The 25,130-nt window shown below is 49.0% G+C and overlaps 6 protein-coding genes across 6 annotated transcripts; 3 read left to right on the top strand and 3 right to left on the bottom strand.

Moving 5' to 3' along the window:
• Positions 1–130: 130 nt before the first annotated feature.
• On the top strand, positions 131–2,507 carry GGI43DRAFT_419981 (actin; the record flags this gene model as incomplete). Its single annotated transcript, XM_083207754.1, has 6 exons — positions 131–143; positions 913–943; positions 1,131–1,186; positions 1,315–1,345; positions 1,438–2,209; positions 2,277–2,507. 6 exons carry the CDS (start codon positions 131–133, stop codon positions 2,505–2,507), a joined length of 1,134 nt encoding a protein of 377 aa, XP_083066437.1.
• Positions 2,508–2,991: 484 nt separating this feature from the next.
• On the bottom strand, positions 2,992–3,681 carry GGI43DRAFT_378798 (RF-1 domain-containing protein; the record flags this gene model as incomplete). The annotated part of the gene is made up of 2 exons (XM_083202746.1): positions 2,992–3,393; positions 3,487–3,681. The coding sequence occupies 2 exons, from the start codon at positions 3,679–3,681 to the stop codon at positions 2,992–2,994; spliced, it is 597 nt and encodes a 198-aa protein (XP_083066436.1).
• Positions 3,682–3,900: 219 nt separating this feature from the next.
• Positions 3,901–4,989, top strand: GGI43DRAFT_391323 (serine palmitoyltransferase small subunit family protein). Its single transcript, XM_083204425.1, has 2 exons — positions 3,901–4,245; positions 4,454–4,989. The coding sequence occupies exons 1-2, from the start codon at positions 4,143–4,145 to the stop codon at positions 4,651–4,653; spliced, it is 303 nt and encodes a 100-aa protein (XP_083066435.1). The 5' UTR covers positions 3,901–4,142; the 3' UTR covers positions 4,654–4,989.
• GGI43DRAFT_391321 (Elongator subunit ELP2) lies at positions 4,990–8,122 on the bottom strand. Its single transcript, XM_083204424.1, has 3 exons — positions 7,565–8,122; positions 5,292–7,483; positions 4,990–5,240 (listed from the first exon to the last, which is right to left on the bottom strand). The coding sequence occupies exons 1-3, from the start codon at positions 7,694–7,696 to the stop codon at positions 5,084–5,086; spliced, it is 2,481 nt and encodes an 826-aa protein (XP_083066434.1). The 5' UTR covers positions 7,697–8,122; the 3' UTR covers positions 4,990–5,083.
• On the top strand, positions 7,989–9,498 carry GGI43DRAFT_26129 (ubiquitin-related modifier URM1). Its single transcript, XM_083200985.1, has 3 exons — positions 7,989–8,282; positions 8,480–8,644; positions 8,908–9,498. The coding sequence occupies exons 1-3, from the start codon at positions 8,227–8,229 to the stop codon at positions 9,023–9,025; spliced, it is 339 nt and encodes a 112-aa protein (XP_083066433.1). The 5' UTR covers positions 7,989–8,226; the 3' UTR covers positions 9,026–9,498.
• A 2,105-nt stretch (positions 9,499–11,603) lies between these two features.
• Positions 11,604–13,674, bottom strand: GGI43DRAFT_26119 (C2H2-type zinc finger protein). Its single transcript, XM_083200984.1, has 4 exons — positions 12,755–13,674; positions 12,649–12,702; positions 12,415–12,588; positions 11,604–12,346 (listed from the first exon to the last, which is right to left on the bottom strand). The coding sequence occupies exons 1-4, from the start codon at positions 13,577–13,579 to the stop codon at positions 11,960–11,962; spliced, it is 1,440 nt and encodes a 479-aa protein (XP_083066432.1). The 5' UTR covers positions 13,580–13,674; the 3' UTR covers positions 11,604–11,959.
• Positions 13,675–25,130: the final 11,456 nt, after the last annotated feature.

The raw sequence follows: 25,130 nt of genomic DNA, 5'->3' as shown, positions 1-25,130 counted from the left end.
TCTTTTGCGCTGGGAATCTGGTTGCCTCGACTAGTCATTCCATTGCCTCTGGCTTTGCCGGTGATTGCGATCAGGCGCCCATTTTATGTGTTCTCAACGAGTACACACTGCTCTAGCGGTGGATGTGCACATGGCCTCGTACCGTACAGATGGAGCTTTTTGCAAGGTGACGATGGCGTTGATCTGGGCAGCCCCCCACTGATAGGTGCCTTTCTGTAGCGGTCTAGGGGTCGCCCGGCCCAAAAAAACAAAAAACGAGGCCTAAACGAGTTCCTAAAGGAGCACAATAGCAGCGCTGCTGATGCGAAAGGGTCCCAGCCACAGCCACCGCCATGAGCCAATCAGTTAAAGCGGCAGGCAGCGCTGCATCCCCTGCTTGGCCGGCGCGCGCGGTACTCCATGGGCGGCGACCAGGTACCTCTCACGGAGGACGCCGCCCCAGCGGTACCTAAGTCCGACTGCTGAGGTACTTGGCGCTAAGGCGGTCTCGCTCGCCCTGGCTCGCCGCCGACTCCCACACGCTGGCCCCACCAGGCAATTGTCCCGCCCACAACTCTCTTAGCGGAGATACGTGCTTCCTCCTTCCTCCTTTCCCCTCCACTCTCTACTTCTTCTCCCCAATCGAAGCTTTCGACTGCGTGTCACCTTAATATTTCCTCAACTTCGTCCTCTTTCTTATAGCTCTCGAGGCCCTGCGATCGCGCGAGCTTCTTCTTTGTCTCTCTTCGGTTTCTTCATTCACCTTTTCACCAGTTTCATCCTTTAATCAGTCACAATGGAAGGTACGTGTGCACATTGCCACGCAACACCGCGTCCAGCCTCCTGATGCCGAGGCCAATCGAGCAATCGTCGTCGTGATGCTTCGTTATGAATATCAGAGTATTGGCTAACATTGGACTTCCCGCACTGCAGAAGAAGTTGCTGCCCTCGTTATCGACAATGGGTAAGCTTCCCCGCCATTGTCTCACCGACACCATATCCTCGTTGTCCCTCTTCTTCTGCGGGCTCAGGAGGCACGCTCATTGCCTGCTAGCCACGCCACGTAGAAGGAAAGACAAACTGCATCTGCAACTGCATCATACAATAATGATTTCGCTTCTTTTGAACCTGAAAAGCTGACAACAATGCAGTTCCGGTATGTGCAAGGCCGGTTTCGCCGGTGATGACGCCCCCCGAGCTGTTTTCCGTGAGTACCCCACTTCTGCTCCCTTTCCCACGCAATCGCCCGCCATAGCTATACGTTTTGGGGCTATTGGGCGTTTGCGCACCACCACCGCACGCTTTGGTTGACAGTTTGCTAACGTGGCCAAACAGCCTCTATTGTCGGTAGACCCCGTCACCATGGGTAAGTTATAATAATCAACACTCACGTGTCGACCGCTGTAATTTTTGGCGGCTGCATTATGAGTAACATGGATCTGACCGAATCTCCTTCAGTATCATGATTGGTATGGGCCAGAAGGACTCCTATGTCGGTGATGAGGCTCAGTCTAAGCGTGGTATCCTGACTCTGAGATACCCCATCGAGCACGGTGTTGTCACCAACTGGGACGACATGGAGAAGATCTGGCACCACACTTTCTACAATGAGCTGCGTGTTGCCCCCGAGGAGCACCCCGTCCTGCTCACCGAGGCCCCCATCAACCCCAAGTCCAACCGTGAGAAGATGACCCAGATCGTCTTCGAGACCTTCAACGCCCCCGCTTTCTACGTCTCTATCCAGGCTGTTCTGTCCCTGTACGCCTCCGGTCGTACCACCGGTATCGTTCTCGACTCCGGTGATGGTGTTACCCACGTTGTCCCCATCTACGAGGGTTTCGCTCTTCCTCACGCCATTGCTCGTGTTGACATGGCTGGTCGTGATCTTACCGACTACCTGATGAAGATCCTGGCTGAGCGTGGTTACACTTTCTCCACCACCGCCGAGCGTGAAATCGTTCGTGATATCAAGGAGAAGCTCTGCTACGTCGCTCTCGACTTCGAGCAGGAGATCCAGACTGCTGCCCAGAGCTCCAGCTTGGAGAAGTCCTACGAGCTTCCCGACGGTCAGGTCATCACCATCGGCAACGAGCGATTCCGTGCTCCTGAGGCTCTGTTCCAGCCTTCTGTCCTTGGTCTTGAGAGCGGTGGTATCCACGTCACCACTTTCAACTCCATCATGAAGTGCGATGTCGACGTCCGAAAGGATCTCTACGGAAACATTGTCATGGTAAGTGAATTTTCGCATTTAGCAACTGGATCCCATAGCGGTGCTAATCATGTATTTCTCAATCTAGTCTGGTGGTACCACCATGTACCCCGGTCTCTCCGACCGTATGCAGAAGGAGATCACTGCTCTTGCTCCTTCTTCCATGAAGGTCAAGATCATTGCTCCTCCCGAGCGAAAGTACTCCGTCTGGATCGGTGGTTCCATTCTGGCTTCCCTGTCAACCTTCCAGCAGATGTGGATCTCCAAGCAGGAGTACGACGAGAGCGGTCCCTCCATCGTCCACCGCAAGTGCTTCTAAGGTAAGCGTGTCTCTAAACACTAAAAATAGATAGCTGGACTTCCAACTAACTGGAGTTTAGAAGCTACGCGAGGTCAAAGACAAAACCTCACATCCTTCGCCAATTTCTCATGCCAAGCTCATGGAGTCGACAAATCATGCAGTGTTTCCATGGGCTCACATGTATTGCGATCGAGTCTCATATTTACGAAAAGTTTTTGACGGGGTCAAGGAGATGGGCGTTGGCTTTTCTCTGAGGAGGATACAACGGCTTGTGTATGGCAGCTGGGCTGGATGCGTAACGCGGGTCTAGGGGCTAGAAGCTTAGGTTGATACAAATATTTATTTGCGTTCCGGTCTTAGAGAGAAACATGTTGAATGGAATACTGTGATAATAGTATATTTGACGCTAAATGCACTCTGCTTGTAAAGCCTTTTATGGCGAAGTGTTGGTAAGGCATTGATCTTTATGTTGCCCAATGAATGGATTCTAGCTAGCAGTTTATTATGTATGCCTACACTGGGAATCCTGCCCAGGTTGGCTATTATTGGTGGCTGTGGTACTGCTGGGACTGCTACTCGTCTCTTTACTCGTGTCACTACTTCGTTCGGCAATCTCGTCCAGATTATCTTCAAGGGTGGCGGCGGCGACTTCGGCGTTATCCTCTTCCTCTTCGAGCCGCCTGTACTTTCGTCGACTCTTTTTGGCCGCGCTATCTGCTTTCTTCTTCTTTATTGCTCCGACAATCGCTGAACGGCTCTGGTCGCCATTGATGAACTCATCTACCTTCTGAGCCAATATCTCTCGAGCTAGTTTGCGGTTTTGGCTGCGTGATCGAGTGGCTTGGGACTTGACGACGATGCCGGTGGGGATGTGCTTGAGTTGTACTGCGGAGTTGGTTTTATTCTAGTAGACATGTCCATGTAAATTTTCTTCTCTTTATTCGTGGCATTCCCACAGGCTTGTGAATTAAATGATTCTCTATTAATCTGTACATACAATCTTTTGGCCGCCGGGGCCGCTGCCTTTGAGGTAGGATTCTTCGATTTCGGAGTCCGGGGGAGGTTTTGGACGAGGCGGGAGGTTTTTTAAGAGGGCTGTGCCGATAGTGCTGAATGAGTGAAGTCTTGGGATGGTTCTGGTAGATGATGCAATAGGGAGGGCTGCCAGGAAGAGACCAATGGAGCGTGACATTTTATTTGTTAGCAGAAAGCTCTGCAAAGCACAGGTAGAGGATTTGAGTTGCGAAGTTGCGGATCATAATGTTGCATCAAGATTAGCCCATAATGGCGTCCAGCATAGGCGGGCTGGGCTTCTAGCGGCGTCCTGTGCTCCGTAGCGGGCTTAGGGAGCACCCGCCAGGCTTGCTGAGTGGCTAACGGCGAAGCACCAACTAAAGGTTGGGCAAGGGACGGAAACACCAGCGACATCCCAATTACGGTTTCCGGATTACGCCTCTTTTTTCTCTTTCTTTCTTCTTTCCATCTGCACCAGCCATACCGAGAACCACCATTCAAACGCCGCCGAGCATTTTCTTCCACAGACACAACCAAAAGAAGCGTCCGATTGAGATTAAAACGACAGCCCTTATCGCCCTGCGGCACGATTACACTTCGAAAGACTTAATCATTCAAGAAAACAAGCCATCATCCAAAATGTCGTCCTGGAATCTCAAGAAGTTGGCGGAGAAGAAGATGCTCCAGTTCGACGTGACCTTCGCATTGTACATGCTTACGCCGATGGAGAAGTTCACTGTTTGTATGTCTTCTACCCCTTCCTTTTCTTTCCCTACTTATCCGGTGGTCCTTTCACAAATCTATCCATCCCTGACCTGATGGATTCAATTTCTCTCTCGCGACCCCCTTTTGGGTCAATGAGGTGGAATGACTCAACTCCGGCAATCCCGCCGACAAATCCCAAACTCTTGACTGCGCCGAAACACCCTGTTAACAAAAATTCTCTCCAGATTCGGTCCTCTTCCTGCTCATCAGCCTGACCTCCATCGCCGCAACCCTATACCTCCCGCAACACGTCTCCCTCCTTGCCAACCGCGCGTGGTACTATATCAACGGCGAGACGGTTGACATTGCGGCGTTTGCGAAGCATGTCTTTGACGGAGCGCTGGGTGTCAGCAAGGGCGCTGCGGCGGTCGTGAGAGAGCTATAAACAGACAATCAAAAAATTGAGAGACATACGAATCGGGAGGGGTGCTCATGAAATTACGGACACGAATATAAGGACTGAGGAGTGAGAAACGGTGCAATCTACTGCCTGGTGAAATTAGACCGCTTGGCTTAATATAGAGAGCGACGAGCAAAGGGGGCGGCTTTTGTTGACAGCCGTTTTTATCTGTGATGACATTTTGGCGTTGGGTATATCGGCTTCGAAGAAGTATAATGGAATGGCCGGCCTTTTCATGGCTTTACTGATAGTATAATTTAATACGCTTCTACTACGAGTTTAATGTGGTGGTATTATAATTTATTTCTTATTCTCTTTTTAGGCACTAATGAAGCTTTTTTCGTGTTTTGAATGATTGGCAAAGACGTGAATGTCCAATATATTTTTTGACATGGATATATTTAATTTTGAGCGTTTATGACTGCTTCTGTTCTTTGAAATATTCCTCCCCAAAACCGTAGAGCCTAATCGAACTATCCTCTCCAGCAACAGCAAGTTCATACTTGGCTGCGTTTTCATCCTTGCTTACCGGCCGCCATGCCAGCTGAAGTACCGTCTTGGGAAGAATCAACCTATCGAGAATTAGTCGTCACGTTTTTAACAGATTTAGGTATAGAACTTACTCAGAAGACAATGGCAGCTCCGAGACCGATGAGCCATCTTCTGCCACTGTACACAGGCTAACACGTCCACTCTCTGTGCCAACCGCGAGAACAAACTTATTACCCACGGGCTGTGCCAAGAAATCAACCGATGTGACTGGCCCATCGGAAGCCAACGCAGACACTTGCGTAAACTGGGGCTTGGCATCCTCACCACCTTGCTTTGACAACGACCAGACTCTGACCTGCTTATCTCGGCCTGCTGTGGCGAAGAGAGGCACTGAAGAGGGAGCCCATGCAGCGTCGAGAATCATTCGGGAGTGGCCCTTGGCATTAGATTGTAGCAACTGATATTGGATGCTTGAATCTTCTCCAACGCCTCTCTCGAAAATGGCCCATTGACGATCACGACCAACACTCAGGAGATACTTATCGTCGGAAGAGAATCGTAGCCGGGTGGCTGTCAGAGTATGGGCTGCCAGTGGGGGTCTGAGTTCCGTCCACTTCTCCGTTTCGAAAATGCGAATGACGGCGTGGTTGATAGAGCTGGCTTTGCAGGCACTAGCAATAAGTTTGCCATCATGGCTGGCGGCAAGACAGGAGATTTCGTAGCCGTGACCGTAGAGCTTCTCCATCTCGGGCCAGAGGGTGTGTCGAGACAGCGTTTCTTCGAATGGTGGGTGGTCGATATCAAGGTATGACTTCTTGACGATGGATGCAGGATCAATTGCGTCTCGATCACGGTCGTCTATGGGCTGAATTTCTTGGTCGTCATCCAAGGCGTCAATGGCCTTGTTTGAGAGACCCAGCACAGGCATGTTGGCAGCATCAGGCATATCCGCAATGTTTGCTCCGTCGATGCCTCCCAGTCGATTAAGCATAGTAGCAACGGCCTTGGGCTCGCTGAATACTCTCATGAGCTTCTCATCAGCGCCGGAAACGAACTGTGAGGAGCCCAGCGAGTCAATGCAGTTCAGATCGTAACCGTGGATCTGAGGGCGGGACATTTCGTGCCATGTGCCGTGGTTTTTCCACTTCATATGAAGTCGAGTAGTCTGATCTGAGCTCGTAGAAAGGAGAAAGCCGCCGTCTTTGGACCAAGAGATGCCGGTAACAGCCTTTGTGTGGCCAGAGATGGCAATGCGAGGCCTCCACATGTCTTCTGAGGCATCGTATTCCCACCTTCTCCAGCTACCCGTTCTACCCAGGCAAGCCACTGATCTTCCATCTGGGGACCAAAGGCCAGTCCAGAAGCCGCCGGTGCTTCCTGTTGCTGTTGTTGCGCCCTTCTCTCTGCTAATCTCTCCAAGCCTCACCATGCTAACCCAGATGCCGGAGCCAGGGTCAGCCTCCCAGATGGCCAGTGAGTTATCTGCAGAAGCAGACAAGAGCTGCAGCTTGCCATCAGCCTGGGAATGCCACTTTGCACTGTAAATCCAATCTTCGTGGCCCAGTAGCAAAGCCTCGAAAGTCACAGAAAAGTCCTTGTCGGAAATCTTGAGCCAGTGGGCTTTGTTTGATGGAGACTTTCCTGGCATGAAAGCACCGCTTGAAGGGTCCGAGCCTTCAGCTGCTAGAGCAGGGAGCTCCTTGCCCGGGTGCACCCTCCAGATTCTTATGTATTTATCCTGGGAGGCAGATGCGAGAAGTAAATCGCTACCTGGGCTATTTGTCTCTCTTGCGAAGTTTAGGGATCTCAGCCAGCCTTCATGGCCGCTGAGCGTTGCCTGAAGATTGAACTGAACCGTATCAGCCTTCGCCTCGGCTGTTAGGATCTGGATGACATCCTTTGTGCCGGCTGAGGCAAGGATATAAGCGTCATTGTCAGCGCCAATAGTACTGAGTGAAAGACATAGAGGGAAATATTTTGGTGTCGTATTGATAGTTTGGATGAGCTGCAGCTGATCGTTCTCAAAGCTCCAAATTCTGATGGTTGCATCTGCTGCTCCAGTTGCGATTATCCATTTTGGCTGCTCTGCAGCGACTCGCAAAGCGGTTACACAGTTTACTGGCCCAGTATGCTCAGATGCCGTCTGAAGCAACTTGAAGTCTTGTCTGTCATCAGAAGATTTCCAGACCGCTATGGTCTTGTCATCTGAGCCACTGATGAAATAAGTTGAGGGGTCATTCTCAAGCTCGGGCAGGAATGTCAGAGCTTTAACAGTTTCTTTATGCCCATTCAAGAGCTTAAATACACCTCTTGGAGGATCAGCCTAAATTAAAGGAAAAAACCAAGTTAGAAACGTATGTCTAACAATGAAGTTGTCAATATCATGGCGCATATAAAAACTCACAGCTGGACGCCATAAAGCAATGTTGCAATCTGCTCCATAGGCCAACAGCCCTGTCCGGCTCCAGTCTGCAACTGCAGTTTGCCTGTTCGCACCGGCAGCCAAATGCTCTATCGTCAAGCCGTTTGAACTCATGTCATCAATATGTCGACTGGTTTGTGAACTGGCTGAGAGTTCATCAAGACGGATGAGGGATCCACGTGACAAGGATGTGTGACATGCAGAAAGTTTGCGGAAAGACTTTTTTTTGGTGGTTTTTGGCGCTTGCACGGTACATGTATGGGGTACCAGTCTCAGAGCTGCTACTAAGGCCCAGAGACTTTGAAGGCTATAAAGTCCTATAACTGTATATTTGAGTCTATGACTTAATTTTATTCATGTAATCTATGAATGGAAATTTTCTTTTAAAGCAAAGAGATAAAATACCCGTGCGTTGTAATGGCATCTAGAGATCTGGGTTAAAACTGTCGTTCTATCATAGCACTCGATCGCTGCAATTTAGGGCTAGTTTGGACCCGACTAGGCCGGAAAAAGGTCTCCATTGTATACTAATTGCTCGTACCAATATCAGACTCATTCATTTACTATCACAGGATATCCAGTGATCGCAGCATCGGCCACAAACTCATTAAAAAGCCACATCTGCTGGGCAAGATCTTGTAATCATGGCTTCAACCACTGCCGATACGACGGCGCAAATTCCCCTCATCGTGGAGTTCTCGTAAGCCTCAGCTCCCCCTTTGCGCCCAAGCACTCCTGCCATGCCTCCTCCTCCCTTCACATAAATGTCACTAGCAAGACGCCAAAGTCCGGGCGTTTCTGCTGTTAGCCTGCATGTATCTCACCTTCTGCTTATTTGCTTACCCGGACTTTCATACGTATACATCCACGAGGATCAAGCTAACTCATATTCTGCAGAGGTGGCCTCGAGATGCTCTTCTCGGACGTACGCCGCCACGCCCTCAGTCTGCCTGCTAAGGATAAGGACGGCAACCCTTCCACTATTGGGTATTTGATAGATCATCTTTGTGAGCATGTGATGAAGGACTCCCGCAAGGAGCTTTTCGTCTTGGACGGCCATTTGTACGTCTCACCTCCCTTCCCCATGGGCTATTGTGCCAATCACTGGTCTGCGTTGGAACACCCTGTCCTAGTCTTCCTACGTACTAGATGTTCAGCTCTGTGACTGGGGGTAGTATGAGAAGTAGTTCAAAGCTTGGCAGCATAGAGAGCCTGTGTCGACCCCAGCCTATCATACTACCTCCGCATGAATAGCCTGCTGCGCCGTTCTGATTTACTCCACTGCCTCATGAGGACTTGCAGCTAACTGGTGCTTATTTCTATAGACGGCCAGGCATTTTGGTTCTCATTAATGATGCGGACTGGGAACTGGAGGGAGAAGAGGAATATGAGCTGAAGAGTGGCGACAATATTCTCTTCGTATCAACCCTGCATGGTGGCTAAGCTTTGAGCCTGGGCCTTGGCTTGCTGATACTGGATACATGTACGAACGACACGCCCAAATCTATTGTTAGGGCATCTTCTTGCCTACCGCAAACTATTCCCCCACGTTAAGCCCGGATCGATAGTGGCTCAGCTGAGCAGGGTGCTCCTCGTCGTCCCAACCACCAGCTCTCGCCACGGTCCGTACGATTAACACGATTCATGCACCGTCCGACTTCCCGTCAATGTTGCATCAAAGGCTTGCATAAAACGGCATTTAGATCTGGCCGTTTTATATTACGGATCAGACTATTCCACTACCCGCATAAACCGAAAAGTGCAAAATAGGTAGGGGCACTATAAGGATGAGAACGGGCCGAGCTTCGTTCGTTTGACCTACGCCCGAAACTCACTTGATGCCCAAAGCCCCATGTATGATATTCAATTCAAGTTATGGTACTTTTAGCGTTGTTATCTCCCCGAGATTTCGGAAGTTTGCCCATATTCATAAACGAGCGCATATTCTAGCTTCAACAAGCTCGTGTGTGTAGGCATACGCGTGTACATGGTGTTGCTCACCCCCTTTCCAACACTCGTCGTGACTGGCGATCTAGCCTGGGCTCTTTTGTCTCACAGTAGCCGTGATCGACGATCTTGAGCATCACTGAGACTTACTGTTTCTGTTCCCCTGGTGCTTGCTTTACCCGATGTAGCTGATCTGTGATCTTTGCCAACACCGAGCCGGAAATCTACACTAGAAGTCTACGTCGAATGTTGATGCAAACGTGGCAAGTTAATGAGCAGCTTCCATTAAGCGGTGAATGCAAAGAAGATGAAGGGCGTGAGTTAAGGCTCCCTGCATAGTATTAGCTGATACGCGGCTGCAGCTATGCCTGCATCCAAGTTCTCAACAACGTATCGAATCCGTGCAGCAACATTACATGTACATACAAAGCGCGCACAGACTGGACATGCAACGTCTCTGAATGGTCTTTCCATGCAAACACCCCTCTCTTGCTTTTTTCATGATTCCTTCTTTCCAAGGTTCCTTTCGGATCTGGTTGGCTAAATCAGCCTGGTCCATTGATGAATAGTTTGGGGGCCATAAGCAAACAAGGAAACCCACCGAACCAGCCGCACAGGATAGGCGTGACCAGTTTACAACCATGTTCCTTGTCTTTTTTTCTTCACACCGGTGCATCTCGCCATTTAAAACAACTCACATTCTTGGAATCCTTCGGGGGATTTTGCACCGACAGCCGGATGGTTCATTTTTTCAGCTGCTTCGCTTTTCTGTTCTTTATGAAATACAAGGAGAGGGGTGCGTTGCACTTGATGACATCCCCAGCACATGATTGTGGTTACAGTATGAAGCGATCGGCGACAGCCGCATGAACCCGCCTCCCTTGTCGACTCCAACTTTTCTTTTTTTTTTTCTCCTTCTTTTCTTTTTCTTTTTTTTTATCCCTTTTCATTTCTGTCATTCTTTTTACCTATTTCTGCTACAATGCAGCATGCAATCATAGACAACCCCGGATTCTTTAGCCCCAAGTCTGCAATCACAATCACTTGCCCCCCCTTCTCCGAAGAAGCAATTTCGTCTCTCCAAAGTCCCAAGTTCAGCCGCTCAAGGCTCTGCGCCCGCAAACAGCAAGGGTACAGAAAGTGATGTGTTTCTTTATCCCACTTTATTAAGGGACGACCTTAGCTTTGTCTTTTATCACATTTTTTTGCCCTTTGCCCCCCAGCATGATTCATTCGTTAGCCTCCGGGGGCTGAGATGAGGGCCTTTGTTAAAAATCTTACTGGGAGCTGGATCCGGGTTACTGGAAATCGTACGATGTGTATTCATTTGTTTGGGGGTCACCAAACCGTCCACTTACAAGATGGTAATCGAACTATCCACACTGAAATGATGTGCGCGAAGTAGAAATAGTGGTGGAAATACTCCGCCGGCCCCCATTTCCCAGAGTAGCAAGCAGTTCTGCTCGTATTACTGCTCGCTCTGTGCTTGCGGAATAGAGCACCGTAATAGGCACAGGATGCATGTGATATCTGGGCTTGTCGTCTCAGCACTTCAGCCCACACTAGGAACTCCGGGGACAGGTCCCGTGACAAGCATCCCCAGCCTGAAGGTGTAAGCGAATTGCTGCCATTCGCTCATTGTCCTCCATCCTTGTTCCTACCTTGCTCCTTTCCATATTGATGCTACCTTCGTCGTAATATGGATTGATTGTTGGCATTAACACTGGGAGACGAGTACAATAGAGAGGAAACGAAGCATGTAGAAATATAGCATGCTTGGATATATTGAACCGCTTTTCGTCTAAGTGATTTCTATCTCAAATACTAGCTTGCGCCGATAAACCAGGGAAAATATAATAAACTGATAATATATGTAGAAGTCATGAAAAAGGCGAGTACCTCGCAGCAGAAATCGAAATAGAATTATACGCCAAATCCTCCATTGCTTACAAAGGGAAAAAAAAAAAAAAAACAAAAGAAACCTCAGAACAGTATTCCTCCCAGCCGCAATGTTACCAAGTTACATGCATAGGTATCTCAATAAACAAACCAATTCAGTAAGCCTTACCCAGTCCCTCAAGTAATACATCGAGCCAATCCTAGCTCGATCCAGGCAGATAACTCATAATAGCTCAAATACAAAAAGCTAGCTTGGTTTCCAAGTAACCCAAAGAATCATTATGCTGCCTGCAGCCTTTGTGCGGGCTTTTTCTTCGCTCTAAAACAGAATAAGCCACCAGAGAAAATACCAGCGGTACTCTCTTGATAAATAGAAATATTATTGACAATGTGCGAGCGGTCTTTTTTCTTCTCAATGTATGAGATTTGAGCACCTGATCGTATAAATCATATGCTTATGTCGAGAACAGTTGCATCTCCACCGTATTTTGGAGTCATCAGAGTAAAGAGAATCCCAGGATTTGACGATTCTTAGTATGGTAAGTGGCTCGTTGGCCCCATTTGTGGTGGTGATCCCGGCCCATAGAGGCTGTATGAGGGGTTGGGGTTGCGAAGCACACTGCTCAATATGTTGGTGGACCCCGGGGGGATGGTATATGGCGAAGACGACACCAAAGGGTCCTGGGCTGGCATAGCCAATTGAGATACCTGAGATGCGACGGGATTGAGGGGCCCGCGGGCCGTCACGGCACGAGTCTTTCCCCGGCCCTTAACACCCTTGTTGCTGTTTTTGTAGTGCTTCTGAAAATAACCAAAAAGGTCTTGGTAGGCCTCAGGCACTTCGCCTTCCTCTGAGAATTGTACAAAGAGGGCGATAAGTTTTTGAAGTGTGGCCTTGTGAAAATTATTCTGGTGAGTCTATTATTTGAGAGCAGCCTCGGTTAGATTTCAGATTTCATTTGATATATAGTAATTATATTACATACCTTCATGTTGCCTAGTTGAGAAAATGCCTTATTGCAGTTATCAAGTCGGCAAATAAATGGCTTCAGGCCTTTATGAGTCTCTTCATGAGATCGAAGATTTCCTCTCTGAGCAAAGCATTTGGTACACTGGCTGCAACGGTATGGTTTTTCGCCCGTATGGCGGCGTATATGAGTCTACAAGCCCAAGCTGATTAGCAAAAAGTGTTCCAAGGAAGAGTTTTGCTTCAAACATACCCTAAGATTTCCGCGTTGGGAAAAGGTAAGACCACAATTGGCCTTATCGCAGACCTGCTGACCGTTAGTGGCGTGATGTGAGTGAAGGACCAGGTCAAGGGCTTACGTATGGTTTGTAACCAGTGTGTGTTCGTTGGTGAATATCACGATGCGTCTTTTGGGTAAACGCTCTGCCGCAATTGGGACCATCGCAGATCCACTGCTTTCTAGGCTTCCCGCCTTGGGAAAGAAGCGTCGTAGGGGGCGTCGCAACATGCTCCGGCGTAGGAGCAGGCGTGGGAAGTCGCTGACGATCTTCCTTTGCTTGAGATCCCTGTATAGCCTTCATGAGTTCATCAACATCCGTTTTGAAATCGATCTTGTCCGCTGGATCAAGTGTTTCGTTATAAGAGAGCGTCTTAGAGTTGTCAAGTCGAGCTGCAATGAGGGAACTCGGAGTGATTGGACTAAGCGAAATAGGACCTGAAGCGTAAGAACCTGGAGTAACAGGACCTGGAGTAATGGGGCTATGGATATTAGAAGAAACCGATTCCCTCCTCGATATAGGAGAATAGGGCTGGTATTCTTTCATCGACTGGAGATTGCGTTGATCGAGAGCGGAGATCTCCGTGACCATGTAAGGATGCTCTCGAAACTCAGTCTTAAACGGCGAGCCGAGAGGTGTTGATGGTGGCGGGCTATGGTATGGCACATACGAAAATGCGCTGTGGCTCTGGTATTGGGGAGGCGAGACGGTAGATATTGGTGAGTGATTGTAGGTTGAACCCATTAGATACGGAGCAGATACTTGGCGCTGCATCTGGCTGCTGACTTGAGATCTGGGATCATAGGGCGTGAATGCGGGGGAGCTCAGGATGGAAAAGCTTGATGGTGTCTGCTGAGGCCAACGGGCCCAGCTAGGATTGACTTGCGGTTGAGCTGCGACAGCCATTATTGCTGGCCAGTATTCAAGCTTGCAGTCATAAGCTGACAAAATTGACGAAGTATAATGTAAATGTTGCGAATAAAGAAGAGATGAAGCACTCAGTATAGCCAACTTCTTTTTAATAACTTGTGATAGTTAATATGCAGACACAAGTTAAGAGAAGAGTCTGTTGAGCAAATTGTGGAAGAAGAAGAGATCATGAAAGACGGATATGGAGGGGATTATGTACTTGTGGCCTGGATTGGGACATCTTGGGAACAGGATAATATACAGTTGGTACGAAAAGCAATTTACCAGGTAGACGGATGACTAGGGTTGTATGGAAGCCCAGTCGTCTGGTAGTATTTGTCGGAGATCGCAAGCTGGAAGATGGCCACACTAGAGATGTGACCAGGACTGGCCTCCAGGGTGTGGGCAAGCCCGATACAGGGGAAGACGGGAAGAGGAGACTAAGGCAGAGCTGTAAAAACGATGGATATACAATCGTTGACTCATATTTTTTGAGCCAAACGACGAGCATACTATTGCCAATATACGAAGAAGTAGTACCTAGAAGTAGTACCTAGCATGATGGCTAGGGCGAAAGATGGGCGTGAGGAGATCAAACAACCGTGGCTGCCATTAGCTCCTCACACACCCCCTCCAACATGGGTCTAAACCCCCCCATATTGTTCGCTGAGTGACTGAGTATGAAGATGGAAGAGAGGGGAGGGGTGTGGCAAGGGATCGCAGGGCTATGGCGGCGATTCCCGACTAGGCCTGTTGACTGCTAGGGATATGGCGGTCTTTTCCCAAACTTAGGGCAATATGAGAGAATCGAAGAGGTAACTTAGAGTAACCTGGCAGGGGGCTCGTTAAAAAAAAAAAGGCCTATGCGTGGTACCAGGGTGTTGGTTCGTCCATCAGGGCTCTGTCCCTTTGCCAAACAGGTCACTGCCACTGTTCGCAGACGCCTCACATCGGATCAAATAATATCAGGTTTTCTAAATAGCACAGCTCAGCAGCAGTATATTCTTTCGCCGCAAGACTTGAGGCAAACGATAGTCGCATGCATGTCTGAGCAATACAGCAGCTGCCAGAATGTAATAGTGCCTCTGATGTCTGATCCAAGACATGCTAAGAGGTGGAATTGGCCACTCGACCCATGATATATAGAGAGTGAAGTGTGATCTAGACTGCGGGGGGGAATAGGTTCAGGTCGTCTAGCCATTGCCACCACGAGGAGAAGAGGGTGTCTTTCTGAGAAGGAGTGGATGTGGACTATATCCTATCCCGGGTTAAAGATGCTGCAAAGTTTGAGCCAAAAATAATAAAGTGAGTAAAGGCTAAAGAGGCACGGAGAGTAGGCGTTGGAGGCGAGTGACGTGCCATGATGCTGATATTAATTTTTGCCTAGATTTTAGTTTCTTTGCCTTTTTTTTTTTTTTTGTGGTAAAGCGAAGCGGGCCTGCTTGATCAACACAGACGTAGGGAGCATGTAGTGATGTAGTGATGCATTGATGCAGTATGCAGTAGAGGAAAGATTTTTGAATTCAAGGCGGTGGGCAGGGCTGTAGGGACGTCGAAATGACAAGTGGGGAGGATTGGTGTACGCTTAGAAGGGGCGTGGCTCGAGAGAACCGGTAAGTATTATTGGGCAGCATCTGACTGAACCGCTCGTACCTTACCTCGCATGTAACTGGGACAATACCGCAAGTACGAGCAGTACCTTACAGAGCCGGCTATGCTATGGCAAGCGAGAGGGGTCAAGTTGCCATTTCGGGAACCGGGGATCCCTGGATGCCAGCAAGGCTCCACACCTGGGCGTCAAAAAGAGAAAGAACAGCCGCCGCAACGTGTGCTCCACACGCAATACCTGCCATCTATGGCTCAGCATCAGATGAGGGTAGGAGCAAATGATATTATTTGCAAGTATTGGGTAGCTATTATGAGGCTGTTTCCTACCCCTCATGCTGGCGTAGGTCCCATGGACATACAACATTAGCATCAGTCGAGGGTAGTTGATGTTGAATCAGTGGAGAAGGATGGAGAAACAACCTAGCACATTAGTATACACATAATATTGGCGATTGAAGCTGGGATTCACAAGAATTCTTCGAGCAGAGGGGTTTCCCAAGGATGAGCCGGCGCTCTCTGCTTGTATTCAGGCAGCATCCCTTCCAAAAGCCGGGCTCATGCCCTGTTCTGTCTCAAACTCCCGGCGTAGGAACATTGCAAACCTCTTCCCCATCCCCGGGAACGCCATGCATATGCTGCTACCTAGGTGGTATAACCCTTCGCCCTACTGCCGCTGTAATACCAGTAGGCATTCATAGGTATTCAGCTGCCAGGGCTGCTGGAGATTGGTACTTCGTACTGTAGCTCGTTTCATGGCCATAGCCATACGGCTTTGATCCAACATGCATGTTCTCATCTAAGCCGTTATTTCGACAAGATACACCCTTACACACGTGCATACGGGCGCTGCTAGGCACATATCTACGCCCAACTGAATAAAACGCATGGCCATCGAATTCGCCTTACACGCCCCGGCTCCAGAGGTGGAGCTCAGCGATCGTCTGCTGGTGACGCCAGCACTGCTGCTATACATAAGGCCACACCCATATTCATATACCTAGCTCTCCTCTGCTCAGACCAGCCTCTAACACAATCAAGCTTTGACCCCTTGTGTTCATGCCACTCTATTTCTAGCCTGTTCAGGCACCCTGAACAGTGAGCAGCGCTGCTACAGCGCTCGTAGCCTTGGACGGCTTTATCCGACGGTTCATCACCTGCCTTTCCTCGACCTTTCTCGCACAGCCGCTGCTGATTGGCGGTGAGATGGGGTTTTTATTTTCATTCATCTACCTACTATTGTCAAAAGCAACCACCATATGCGCTTACTGCCCACCTATATGTGTATCTACTTGGTAGCATGAGAAGGAATACATGTGGGCTTCTACCAACTTGGAAATGCTTCGGTACATGTCCGTGAGGACTTTCCAAAGGCCGTCTGTTGTAAAAAACTACATATAAGTCCGGATTGGGCAATGCTTTTCTTCAATGGCGCCTTTTGATTCGCTAGTAGTGTTTTGATTCCCCTCCAGGCTAGTTTTCTTTTCTCAACCAATTTGGTCTAGCTTGGTCACGCCCCCTGTCGCCCACTTCCCTCCAGCTCCAACTGCGGATGCTCCGTCACACACTCTCACTCGCCATCTGTCCAAAGCGCACTGCATAGTGCCTCGCTTAATGCACGTATCGTACAAGTTATTGAATACTCCAAGCCTGTTAGTAGCACCACATGCCGCTTTGGCATGAGTCTACGGCGTACTAGTACGAGTCTGTTATTGCAAATTCTAGCTTGGCTACGACGACTAACATTCACTTTTACATTACTAGCCGAGATAGTTGGTTCACAATATCAAGCCGAATCCGTCAGTACTCTTTGCTTGGAGTACTACCTACCTATTACGAGGTACATGCGTGAAATTACAGGCTCTGTCATGCGGCATGCACAACCTCCTGCAGAGTGCATAAAATAGTGAGTTGCCGGCGAGAAGGGCTGCTAGGAATCCCGGCTTCTTGGAACGATTACTCTATGAATATCACCCACCAAACCTAAACCACCTATTGAGGGTGTGTGTGCTCAGCATGGGTGCAGAGATGCTAGCCGGGGAACTGGACCCGGTTGGCCAGTCACATTACGAAAGGCATTTTTCGAGCCAGGGTGGGCACCAGAGGACAAAAAAGGGAAGAGGGGCCCAAATGCCTATATTTGGCACACCCCGTGCTCAGTAGCCATTCTGCCATTTCTGCTGTAGGGAGTAAAGATGTGATTTATCCATGTAAAATACTGCAGTAGCTTCGTTGTAGAGAGGCTGGTGGCCATGACCGACACCTCAAACAGAATGGCCCATCTCATGGACCTGCAAGGGCATATCCATGACCACTACAACCTCTTTTGGGCTCTTTTTTTCAGCTCGTCTAATCTTGAGATTGAACGGGTGGGAGAGAACTACAGACGAATTTGCTTTTTCCTTTTTGAGCGCTTCTCAAGAGTCCAGTATACTGATCTGTTCATCAGTCCGGAGTTCATGTCGCGTCTGTTATCACTGAAGCGGCAGTGAAAAAAAGGGGGCGGGGAGATGTCCTTCGTCAAGTTGACAGTCACCAACTCACAAGGTTGTTGAGCAACAATAGGGACATCAATGTCTCCGAGGTGCTCTTCTCCACTTCAATCACCTGCTATTAGAACGAAAGGATCCCTTTTTACGTCCGCTACTCGTCTTACGGCAGTCCTCTTTCAAATAAATCGACCTCCCAGTACGGTTCACAAAGCGCCTCTATCAGTACATATTCCTTAGAAGATGATCATTATCTGGCCTCTGACTTTATACCATGTGGCAGTTAAAGCAGCCTCGTATGTTCGAAGTAGATGCCTGTGCCGGCGCAAGATCAGATGCCTAAACAGCGGCATCCAAGGGAAAGGAGTAATAAGATTTTACTACAATCACTCCTCGCATGCACAAGAGCGGCAGCCCAGCCACTGAGCGACCAAAACGCGAAATCTTGAGCCGCCGCCACACTATAAACGAAAGCCCCCTTTTCCAAAATATGAACAGAACTGAGGTGTTGATTGGATATCTATCTATGTTGCCTAAAAACAGCACATGTCGTCCTTTTGCTCAACAGCATCGTGTCTCCTCTAATTGTATGTGAGCGGTCCACCTCATCAGAGGTATTACCAACATGACAAGTAGCCAAGGACAGCTCTAAGCGATTACTGCAAATTCTATTACCTAGCTTTGGTGGATCTGATGGCATGCATGGCAAGCTAGTAAAGAACCGTGTGGATATCTGTGGAAGATCACGGCTGCCGTATTGCTCAACGCACGCTGCGAATCGACCTCTATACAGAGATACCTATGTACGCATTCGCCAGTGGGGCATCAGAAGTGCGATAACAAAGATCTTTCCCTGGAATCAATGTTACAATCTCTGCAACTACCAATACCGTAGCGACAAATATGGATAAAGGCTGCGGGGAACGATTTTGAGCTATGGGGCATTGCAGGTCACGCTCTGCTGAAAAAATGCGGCATGCCTGTCGAGGCGAGGGCGGGTAAAATCCGAGCCGCAAGTGTTGTCAAAGATGGAACTGGGTTGCAAAAATTTTACGACGCCGAGCCTGAAGAATGAAAAGCTGTTGATCCTAAAAGCAAAAGATTCTCGGTGCCCACCTTTATTCTGTTTTGTGTGCTGTTGGATCTGGCTGCACCGCAACCAACCGCATCAGATCTCGATCCTTTTCTCGTCACATATCTGACAATGACAGAATTTAATCTCTGTTAATATATACGAGATACTAAGACTTTAATGCCCATTTTATCCTACCAGACACTGGACTACAAGGGAATGCCCGCTCAGAGAACGTAGGGTAGCTACGAAATACCTGTATTCGGTATCATCCCTCATTGAACTGGAGAGGTTGGAGTAATAGCTCCAGCTACATTAGGGGCCTTGCTGAGGGCTACAAAGCTGCCTTCTATTAAGAAGTTCTGCTTTGGGGGGGCACTCCTAGTTTCAAAGCCTGCAGCTATTTGGACGATGTGAGCGATATGAGTGGTCCGCTCGTACAAGCAACCAAAAGCGATAGCAAACCTTCATCTCGTCTCTTTGAGAAAACTTGACATATCATCTACAGATAAGCCACAGAAAATGTCTACTACATAGTACTACTACTAGTACGAATTTGCTTGTTTGTTTCATGCGGCCCATCGATTTACGCATACCTTCTACCCACGGAGGCTTGCGGCCTCTAGTCTACGCCCTGCTAGCAAGGTATTAGCGGAATGATTGACTGATCTACCCGCTGGACACGAAGCCGTTTCTGGATTGGCCGCGAATCCTGCGCAAGTGAGGTCGGCTCACATGGCTGCGCGGAACACAACTGCCACTATTATGCACAGGCTGCAACGTAATACCTACTCGGGGCGGAGAGAAGCGTATCGTCATCATTTCTCACATGCGGCATCTGCCATGTGAGCCAGGCATGAATCTCACCACGGCCCAATGGTGTGAAACCGGGCGGACTAACCAGATATTTTGTTATGAAGTACCATGACAGCTCGCCCTCAATTCCCTTATTATTTTACTTCATATCGTGACCAGCATGATTCTTCCACTAAGACATGCATCATTACGTATAAAGAGGGGAAAGTGCCTCATTTTACACTTCACGGGCCGTCAAGTGACTGCGGCGGTTCTAACAACTAACGACGAGCCGTATTTTCGGGCCAGTGGCTGCCGAGCTAGCAGCAGTATGCTACAGGTGTGGTTGGATCTGAGAATTGAAAGAAAGCAGTTAGGAGAGACGGAAGGGCGGACGATGCCTTTCCCAGGGCGGCTTAGATCATACAGCATTCACCGCGGAGAGAGGGATCCTGCATCCGAGCAATACGCCCTAGGAGCAGTGACCAGTTCTTTGGTTCAGAAGCTAAGCCAACTGTCCACCCAGCAGGTACCTATCCATTGAGTAGCATTCTCTCCCATATTTGCAGGGCAAAGAGTTGGCGTGAGAGGCGTGCCCCTGGCTCGGGATACAAAGCACTACAGCTGTGAAGATTTCTACTGAAGAGGGATTTACAGTAGGGAGCTATTCGTCTATTGGCTCCACATACGAGTTGGCTGACGACGAAGGTAGTATTCTAATTTACCTGAAATACCATGGCACGTGCAAGCGAAGGTAGCAAACGAACAGCAGCTGTGCCGGTATTTACAGGGTCCTTTTTCAGCTAGTCCCATTGCAACTGTCCCAGCAGTAATACCTGGAAGCCTCTTACATGGATACTCGCTTGGAATCTTGTTACGGTAATAAACAGCTTTGCAGCAAGGCTATGGAGGTAACCTTCCTGGTTCCCATCTGTATGGGCGGCATCTTCGGAGCACGAAATCACTGAGGAAAATCGAAACAAGCCATGTCTGCAGGCGAGATGTGATAGAACCTCTATTGGTTCTGCCTTAGTATGTGCTGTTGTTGGTAATGAAACAGCAGCGCCGAATCACGTGTGGCCTTGATTGGGACAGCTCAGTTCCTAGTGGGGAAGCTCTCTCTCTATGGGGTTGAAAAAAGAGACGTAGGAAAAGAGGAACAAGCCCTATCCTGGCCGGCGATGAAAGTCTCGGATGTCGCTGAAGCCGCTGCAAGCCAATTTAGAGGATGAACGATGCGGGGGGAGGCGCCTATTCAGCTCCCAGGAGGGGCAATGCAAACGCAGTCAGACGCCCGCTGCGTTCCGTAGCGCTCCCGTCCCATACTCCGTAACAGCCACTAGCTACGGAGATCAGTGCTGGCTTGATTACTGCAATGCCGCAAAGCCCAGCCGTCGCCGCAGAAATGCCCGCTGAGGCTTGTTTGCTCAATTTTAGCGGGCAGCGGCTGGTGCAGGGTTCTGCATTGGGCCGGTCTCCGGGGACCACGGGAGGTCTTGGCAGGACCCCGAAAGTTGAGATGCGATAGATGATGTGCTTTGATGTACTATGGCACTCTGTGCGAGCACCCCCTAACTAAAGAAGCGAAGGATGTGAACAGGGCGTTTTGGAGGACTTGTCTGGTCGGCTTTTTCGACCTTGGAAACCGAAATCTCAGACCTTATACGAGTCCCAGTGCGTTGGGCGACTAACAAGGCCGGAGATAGCCACTAGTGTAAGAGGGAGATTGAGGGTTCTTGATGAGGTGGAATCGGCCAACGGCAGGTCAGAAAAACCTGGAATAGGCCCAGGTACCTGGTCACAGACCCTGCAGCCTGCACATCTCTCTCATCAGAATCTTGAAATGCCATTTCTTTTTTTCGACATTCGACATCTGGCTGTTATCACATGAGGAGCTGCCCCGCTGTTGACAGTTGACAGTTGACAGTTCTCGCGAGGGGATACCGGAGCGACCACCAGCACTACGAGCGAGCTGTCAACTGCCAGGCAATTTTGACAGGCGTCTTGGTAACAAACGGGCGGTGGTATCCCACTGACATTGGAGGGGAAACAAGGCTAAAGAGGAGAGGATATCACAATTGCCTGGGTACTACGGAGAAGCTATAACTACCTATTCGTACCTATCTCTAGCTCTTCGAGCTTTGTGTGTTGTGGCTTTTCGAGTAGGATTGCTATAGTAACTAGCAAGGTTTTAGACCTAGTGTTTATTAAATGCGCCCTCTCTCTCAGCTCTTCGAACTGAAAGCTCAAAGGAGATTGCCTGAGCATGGAGGGGGGTGTAAGGAGGAACTTGCTGACAGCCGGCGCAAAGCCTCACCTACTCGATGCCCCAGACGTCGTCTTCGTCAAAGCGAGAGACTATCTGTCATTATGACTGTACCAAGTTTTCTCAATGAATACAACTATGTACTTCGTACCTCGTATTACTATTACCTATCGTTCCCACTAGCTTTGAGAAAACAAAGGCTTCTGGTGGGCAGGGCGGACCCTAGCGGCTGGCTGTGGGATTGCTGCGCATGAACTGAAGTCACTTGAGTAGCTAATAGCTAGACCCTGGGATCCAAGATTCTATTATTTCCGTTTTGAGTGACCGGACGTGGCACACGGTGACATGAAGTAAACAACTTACAGTATGTAGCATGCAGTGCGCAGTTGCTTGCCACTGTGTGTGACGGAGATTCTGCAGGGGCTGTTACAAGTTTTGCTGCAATGCAACATTTCAGTGACATGGGATTTCGTGCTGCTGCTGTGTAGGTACCTGCTGTGAAGATGTCAAAAAGGTAAAAAAAAGGGATGTATCATATTACCCTCATGCAGCTCTCCCTACCTCTTTGCTTTTCTTTGCTTGTTCTTTTCAGATGAAACAGCTCCTCAGGCCTATTTTTGGTCAAGATCGTGGCCTCCTATGCAGCTTATGGCGCTTTTGGTACCGACGTTTATTATACCCGGAAGCCGAAAGTCATGCAGAAAAGGTCCAGGCTCCGAGAGTTCGGAATCCAACTACCATATGCAGTTCAGGTTGCGAACTTCTAGCTCCCTCGCAGCAAGAGAGGAAAGTTATATATCACATTGTTAATAAATAGCATCCTTAGGAGAAGCGGATTGGTATTTTTCTGGTGCTCTCCCTATGTGATGATACATGTCATGCATCGGACCAAGTACCAGGTTGGTAGATACTGTAGAGCTTGCAAGGCACAATGGAAGCTGGGGGTGGTACAGTAATGCTACAGTACATTCCTAATGGTACCTCGGGTGCTGGGACAACCTCGGGTCCGGCTTATCTTTGGTCCTTCCGGAGAACTCAACCTCAGCCCGATCGTTACATTTGCTCGGCTTCAAACTACACACAAAACGCCGTCGAGCCAGAGAGGCAGCCCAGCGGCTGAGCTTCGTGTCAAGCTTGAGCGCAACCTTGGCTCCGGCTCCCTGTGCTTGGAGCTTGGATTTACGTCCCGCCATCCCCCGCTCGGGAATACAACTGGCACCCACCATCAACTACTTTAGTGTCCTTCTTCCCGCCCTGGTCCCTGACGGCGACGCATCTGAATTCAAAATTAGCTGCCATTTTTGCTCCAAGATGTCATTGCCCTCTAGCACTGGCTAGGTGTGCCGCCCTGCATAACGACCGCGCCTTTTTTTGTGCCTAGTGCCGGCGCCATCCTACTGGATATGCACGATGTGAACCTCTCGCACTTGCTGGCTCTCTACCGACTACCCTCGTGAAGACCTACAAGGGCACCGCACCCCTTCCCCAGAGCACCCTAGCATTGCTTTATTGGTGGCTGCAGCAATAGATCTCCCCGATGGTGGATCTCGGCCGAAGTCTAAGATCTTGGGAAACTGGACAGTGAACGACGACCGGGATTTTGGCCTCCATCTGCTTTGTCCCCAAACTTCTCGATGGACGTCCCTGCTACGAGTGGATCGCGAAGGATTTTCGGCTGCTGGAAAGTTAATGAAAAAAAAGGAGTCGCTCAGGACGAGAGAGGAGAAAAGATTGTATTGTTGCGCCCCAAAACGGCACAATAGGCTGTGCGGGACGGTCTAGATGCTTGCTATACGGCTTTATCCTCTGCTGGACACGGCAGATGGTAAATGAGAGGGTGAATCCACATGCATCGACCAAGCGGGCTCCTGGGCCAAATGATAGCCACAAAGTGACCAGTTATCGATGAACGTTAGCGAGTGGTAGAGACCTTGGTCTTGATTTATTTGGCGGCAGCACTTCCGGGAGAGCTGCATGTCGTGAGGCAACGAGACACAGGTGGATCGACGAAGTAACGCACGACTTCATTTCCGCTGAATCAGGGGCCCTCATCTGGTCCCGACTTCAATGTTGATGTATTAACGGACGCAGGAACGCGTGTTGTAGATGGCTCATGCTTCGCAAAAGTATCCGTTAGGAGGCTCAGCTTTGCCACTAATACTATCTCCGGATACCTGCCTTCATACTGAGCCGAGAATATTCACCACATGTTGGGAAGAAAGAGGCAAATGCTATTCCATAAGGAAGTGACCTCAAACTATGGCGATTTGATACTCTGGCCTCATGTCCACTTTCATCCTACGGCTCTCTAGATACGGGCTACCAGGTACTATCAACATGCCCGCTCAACACCATTTAACCTTCCTATTTTATTTACGGCAAATCTTTTTTGAATAATGATGTATTACTTACTCACATCTTTACTAACTTCATATATGGATCAACTTGGCGCATAATTGGGCCTGGCCACTTCGCCATCGGCCAGACTAAAATACACAACAAGCTAAATCATTTGTTGCGATGAGATAGCAACTAGCAAGAACACGGATAGGGCGTCAGTAGAATGCGATTGCCGCGCATTTAAAGTCGTACATACTATCGTTGCATGCCCCATAAGTGGCCATCGCCACTTCAGAGGAGAATCGTATAGCCACTGTGTCGTACTAATGCAGATATCTCATCTGGGGTGAGAGTATCAAGAAGACTCGAGTCATGTCTCATCCAAGTCTATCTTTGAAGACCAAGTGGTAGTTCAGCCATACCAAGAGAAAAATTCTCATCGAGATTCCATTTGACTACTGTTATACTGCCTTGATTGGATCTTTCGACTCAGCCGGCCTCATGCAAGCACAAAGCAGGAGGCAGTCGGCAAAATGAATTGGTTTCAGTATTATAAGAGTTGTATTATCGTGATGACTGCCATCAACGCCACATAACTCCTGCCTAGTGGTAGGATATACGGCTATTTTCATTGGTACGCGGCTCATGCAACTCTCATCCGCGAGAAAATGTTAGTGTGTACTTGATTATACTATTTCTACTCCCCTATTATTTCACATATCATCCGCTTCATGTGTGTAGCGGCGACTCCAGCGATTTAGAGGATTCTATCACTAGGTGTCATGCGTTTCACACTCGCCCACTCACCCCCCTCTTTGAAACAGGACGATGTGTCTCCTCTTCCAACAGACCACATTAGATTTGAGCGTTTGATCAGCCATTACTCCGTACTTATCAACATTTCCACAATTTCACTCCCCCCCTCCAGATCCATTACACTGTAGTGCCGGAATTCTAGCGGATGTTCATCCTACTATGCAC

Source organism: Trichoderma evansii (assembly GCF_050947405.1).
Source record: "Trichoderma evansii strain SZMC 28006 chromosome Unknown GGI43scaffold_1, whole genome shotgun sequence".
Classification (NCBI taxonomy): domain Eukaryota; kingdom Fungi; phylum Ascomycota; class Sordariomycetes; order Hypocreales; family Hypocreaceae; genus Trichoderma; species Trichoderma evansii.
The sequence above is the reverse complement of the archived record's forward strand: the minus strand, read 5'-3'. Positions and strand labels throughout refer to the sequence as shown.

Excerpts from the sequence above, each read along its gene's own strand:
- GGI43DRAFT_391323 (XM_083204425.1), top strand. The coding sequence starts at position 4,143 with ATGTCGTCCTGGAATCTCAAGAAGTTGGCGGAGAAGAAGATGCTCCAG. Across the intron at positions 4,246-4,453 it reads GATGGAGAAGTTCACTGTTT|ATTCGGTCCTCTTCCTGCTC; the intron begins GTATGTCTTCTA and ends AATTCTCTCCAG.
- GGI43DRAFT_391321 (XM_083204424.1), bottom strand. The coding sequence starts at position 7,696 with ATGAGTTCAAACGGCTTGACGATAGAGCATTTGGCTGCCGGTGCGAAC. Across the intron at positions 7,484-7,564 it reads TTGCTTTATGGCGTCCAGCT|GCTGATCCTCCAAGAGGTGT; the intron begins GTGAGTTTTTAT and ends CCTTTAATTTAG. Across the intron at positions 5,241-5,291 it reads GAGCTGCCATTGTCTTCTGA|GTTGATTCTTCCCAAGACGG; the intron begins GTAAGTTCTATA and ends AATTCTCGATAG.
- GGI43DRAFT_26129 (XM_083200985.1), top strand. The coding sequence starts at position 8,227 with ATGGCTTCAACCACTGCCGATACGACGGCGCAAATTCCCCTCATCGTG. Across the intron at positions 8,283-8,479 it reads CCCCTCATCGTGGAGTTCTC|AGGTGGCCTCGAGATGCTCT; the intron begins GTAAGCCTCAGC and ends CATATTCTGCAG. Across the intron at positions 8,645-8,907 it reads TTCGTCTTGGACGGCCATTT|ACGGCCAGGCATTTTGGTTC; the intron begins GTACGTCTCACC and ends TTATTTCTATAG.
- GGI43DRAFT_26119 (XM_083200984.1), bottom strand. The coding sequence starts at position 13,579 with ATGGCTGTCGCAGCTCAACCGCAAGTCAATCCTAGCTGGGCCCGTTGG. Across the intron at positions 12,589-12,648 it reads CCCAACGCGGAAATCTTAGG|ACTCATATACGCCGCCATAC; the intron begins GTATGTTTGAAG and ends TTGGGCTTGTAG. Across the intron at positions 12,347-12,414 it reads CTCAACTAGGCAACATGAAG|ACTCACCAGAATAATTTTCA; the intron begins GTATGTAATATA and ends CTCAAATAATAG.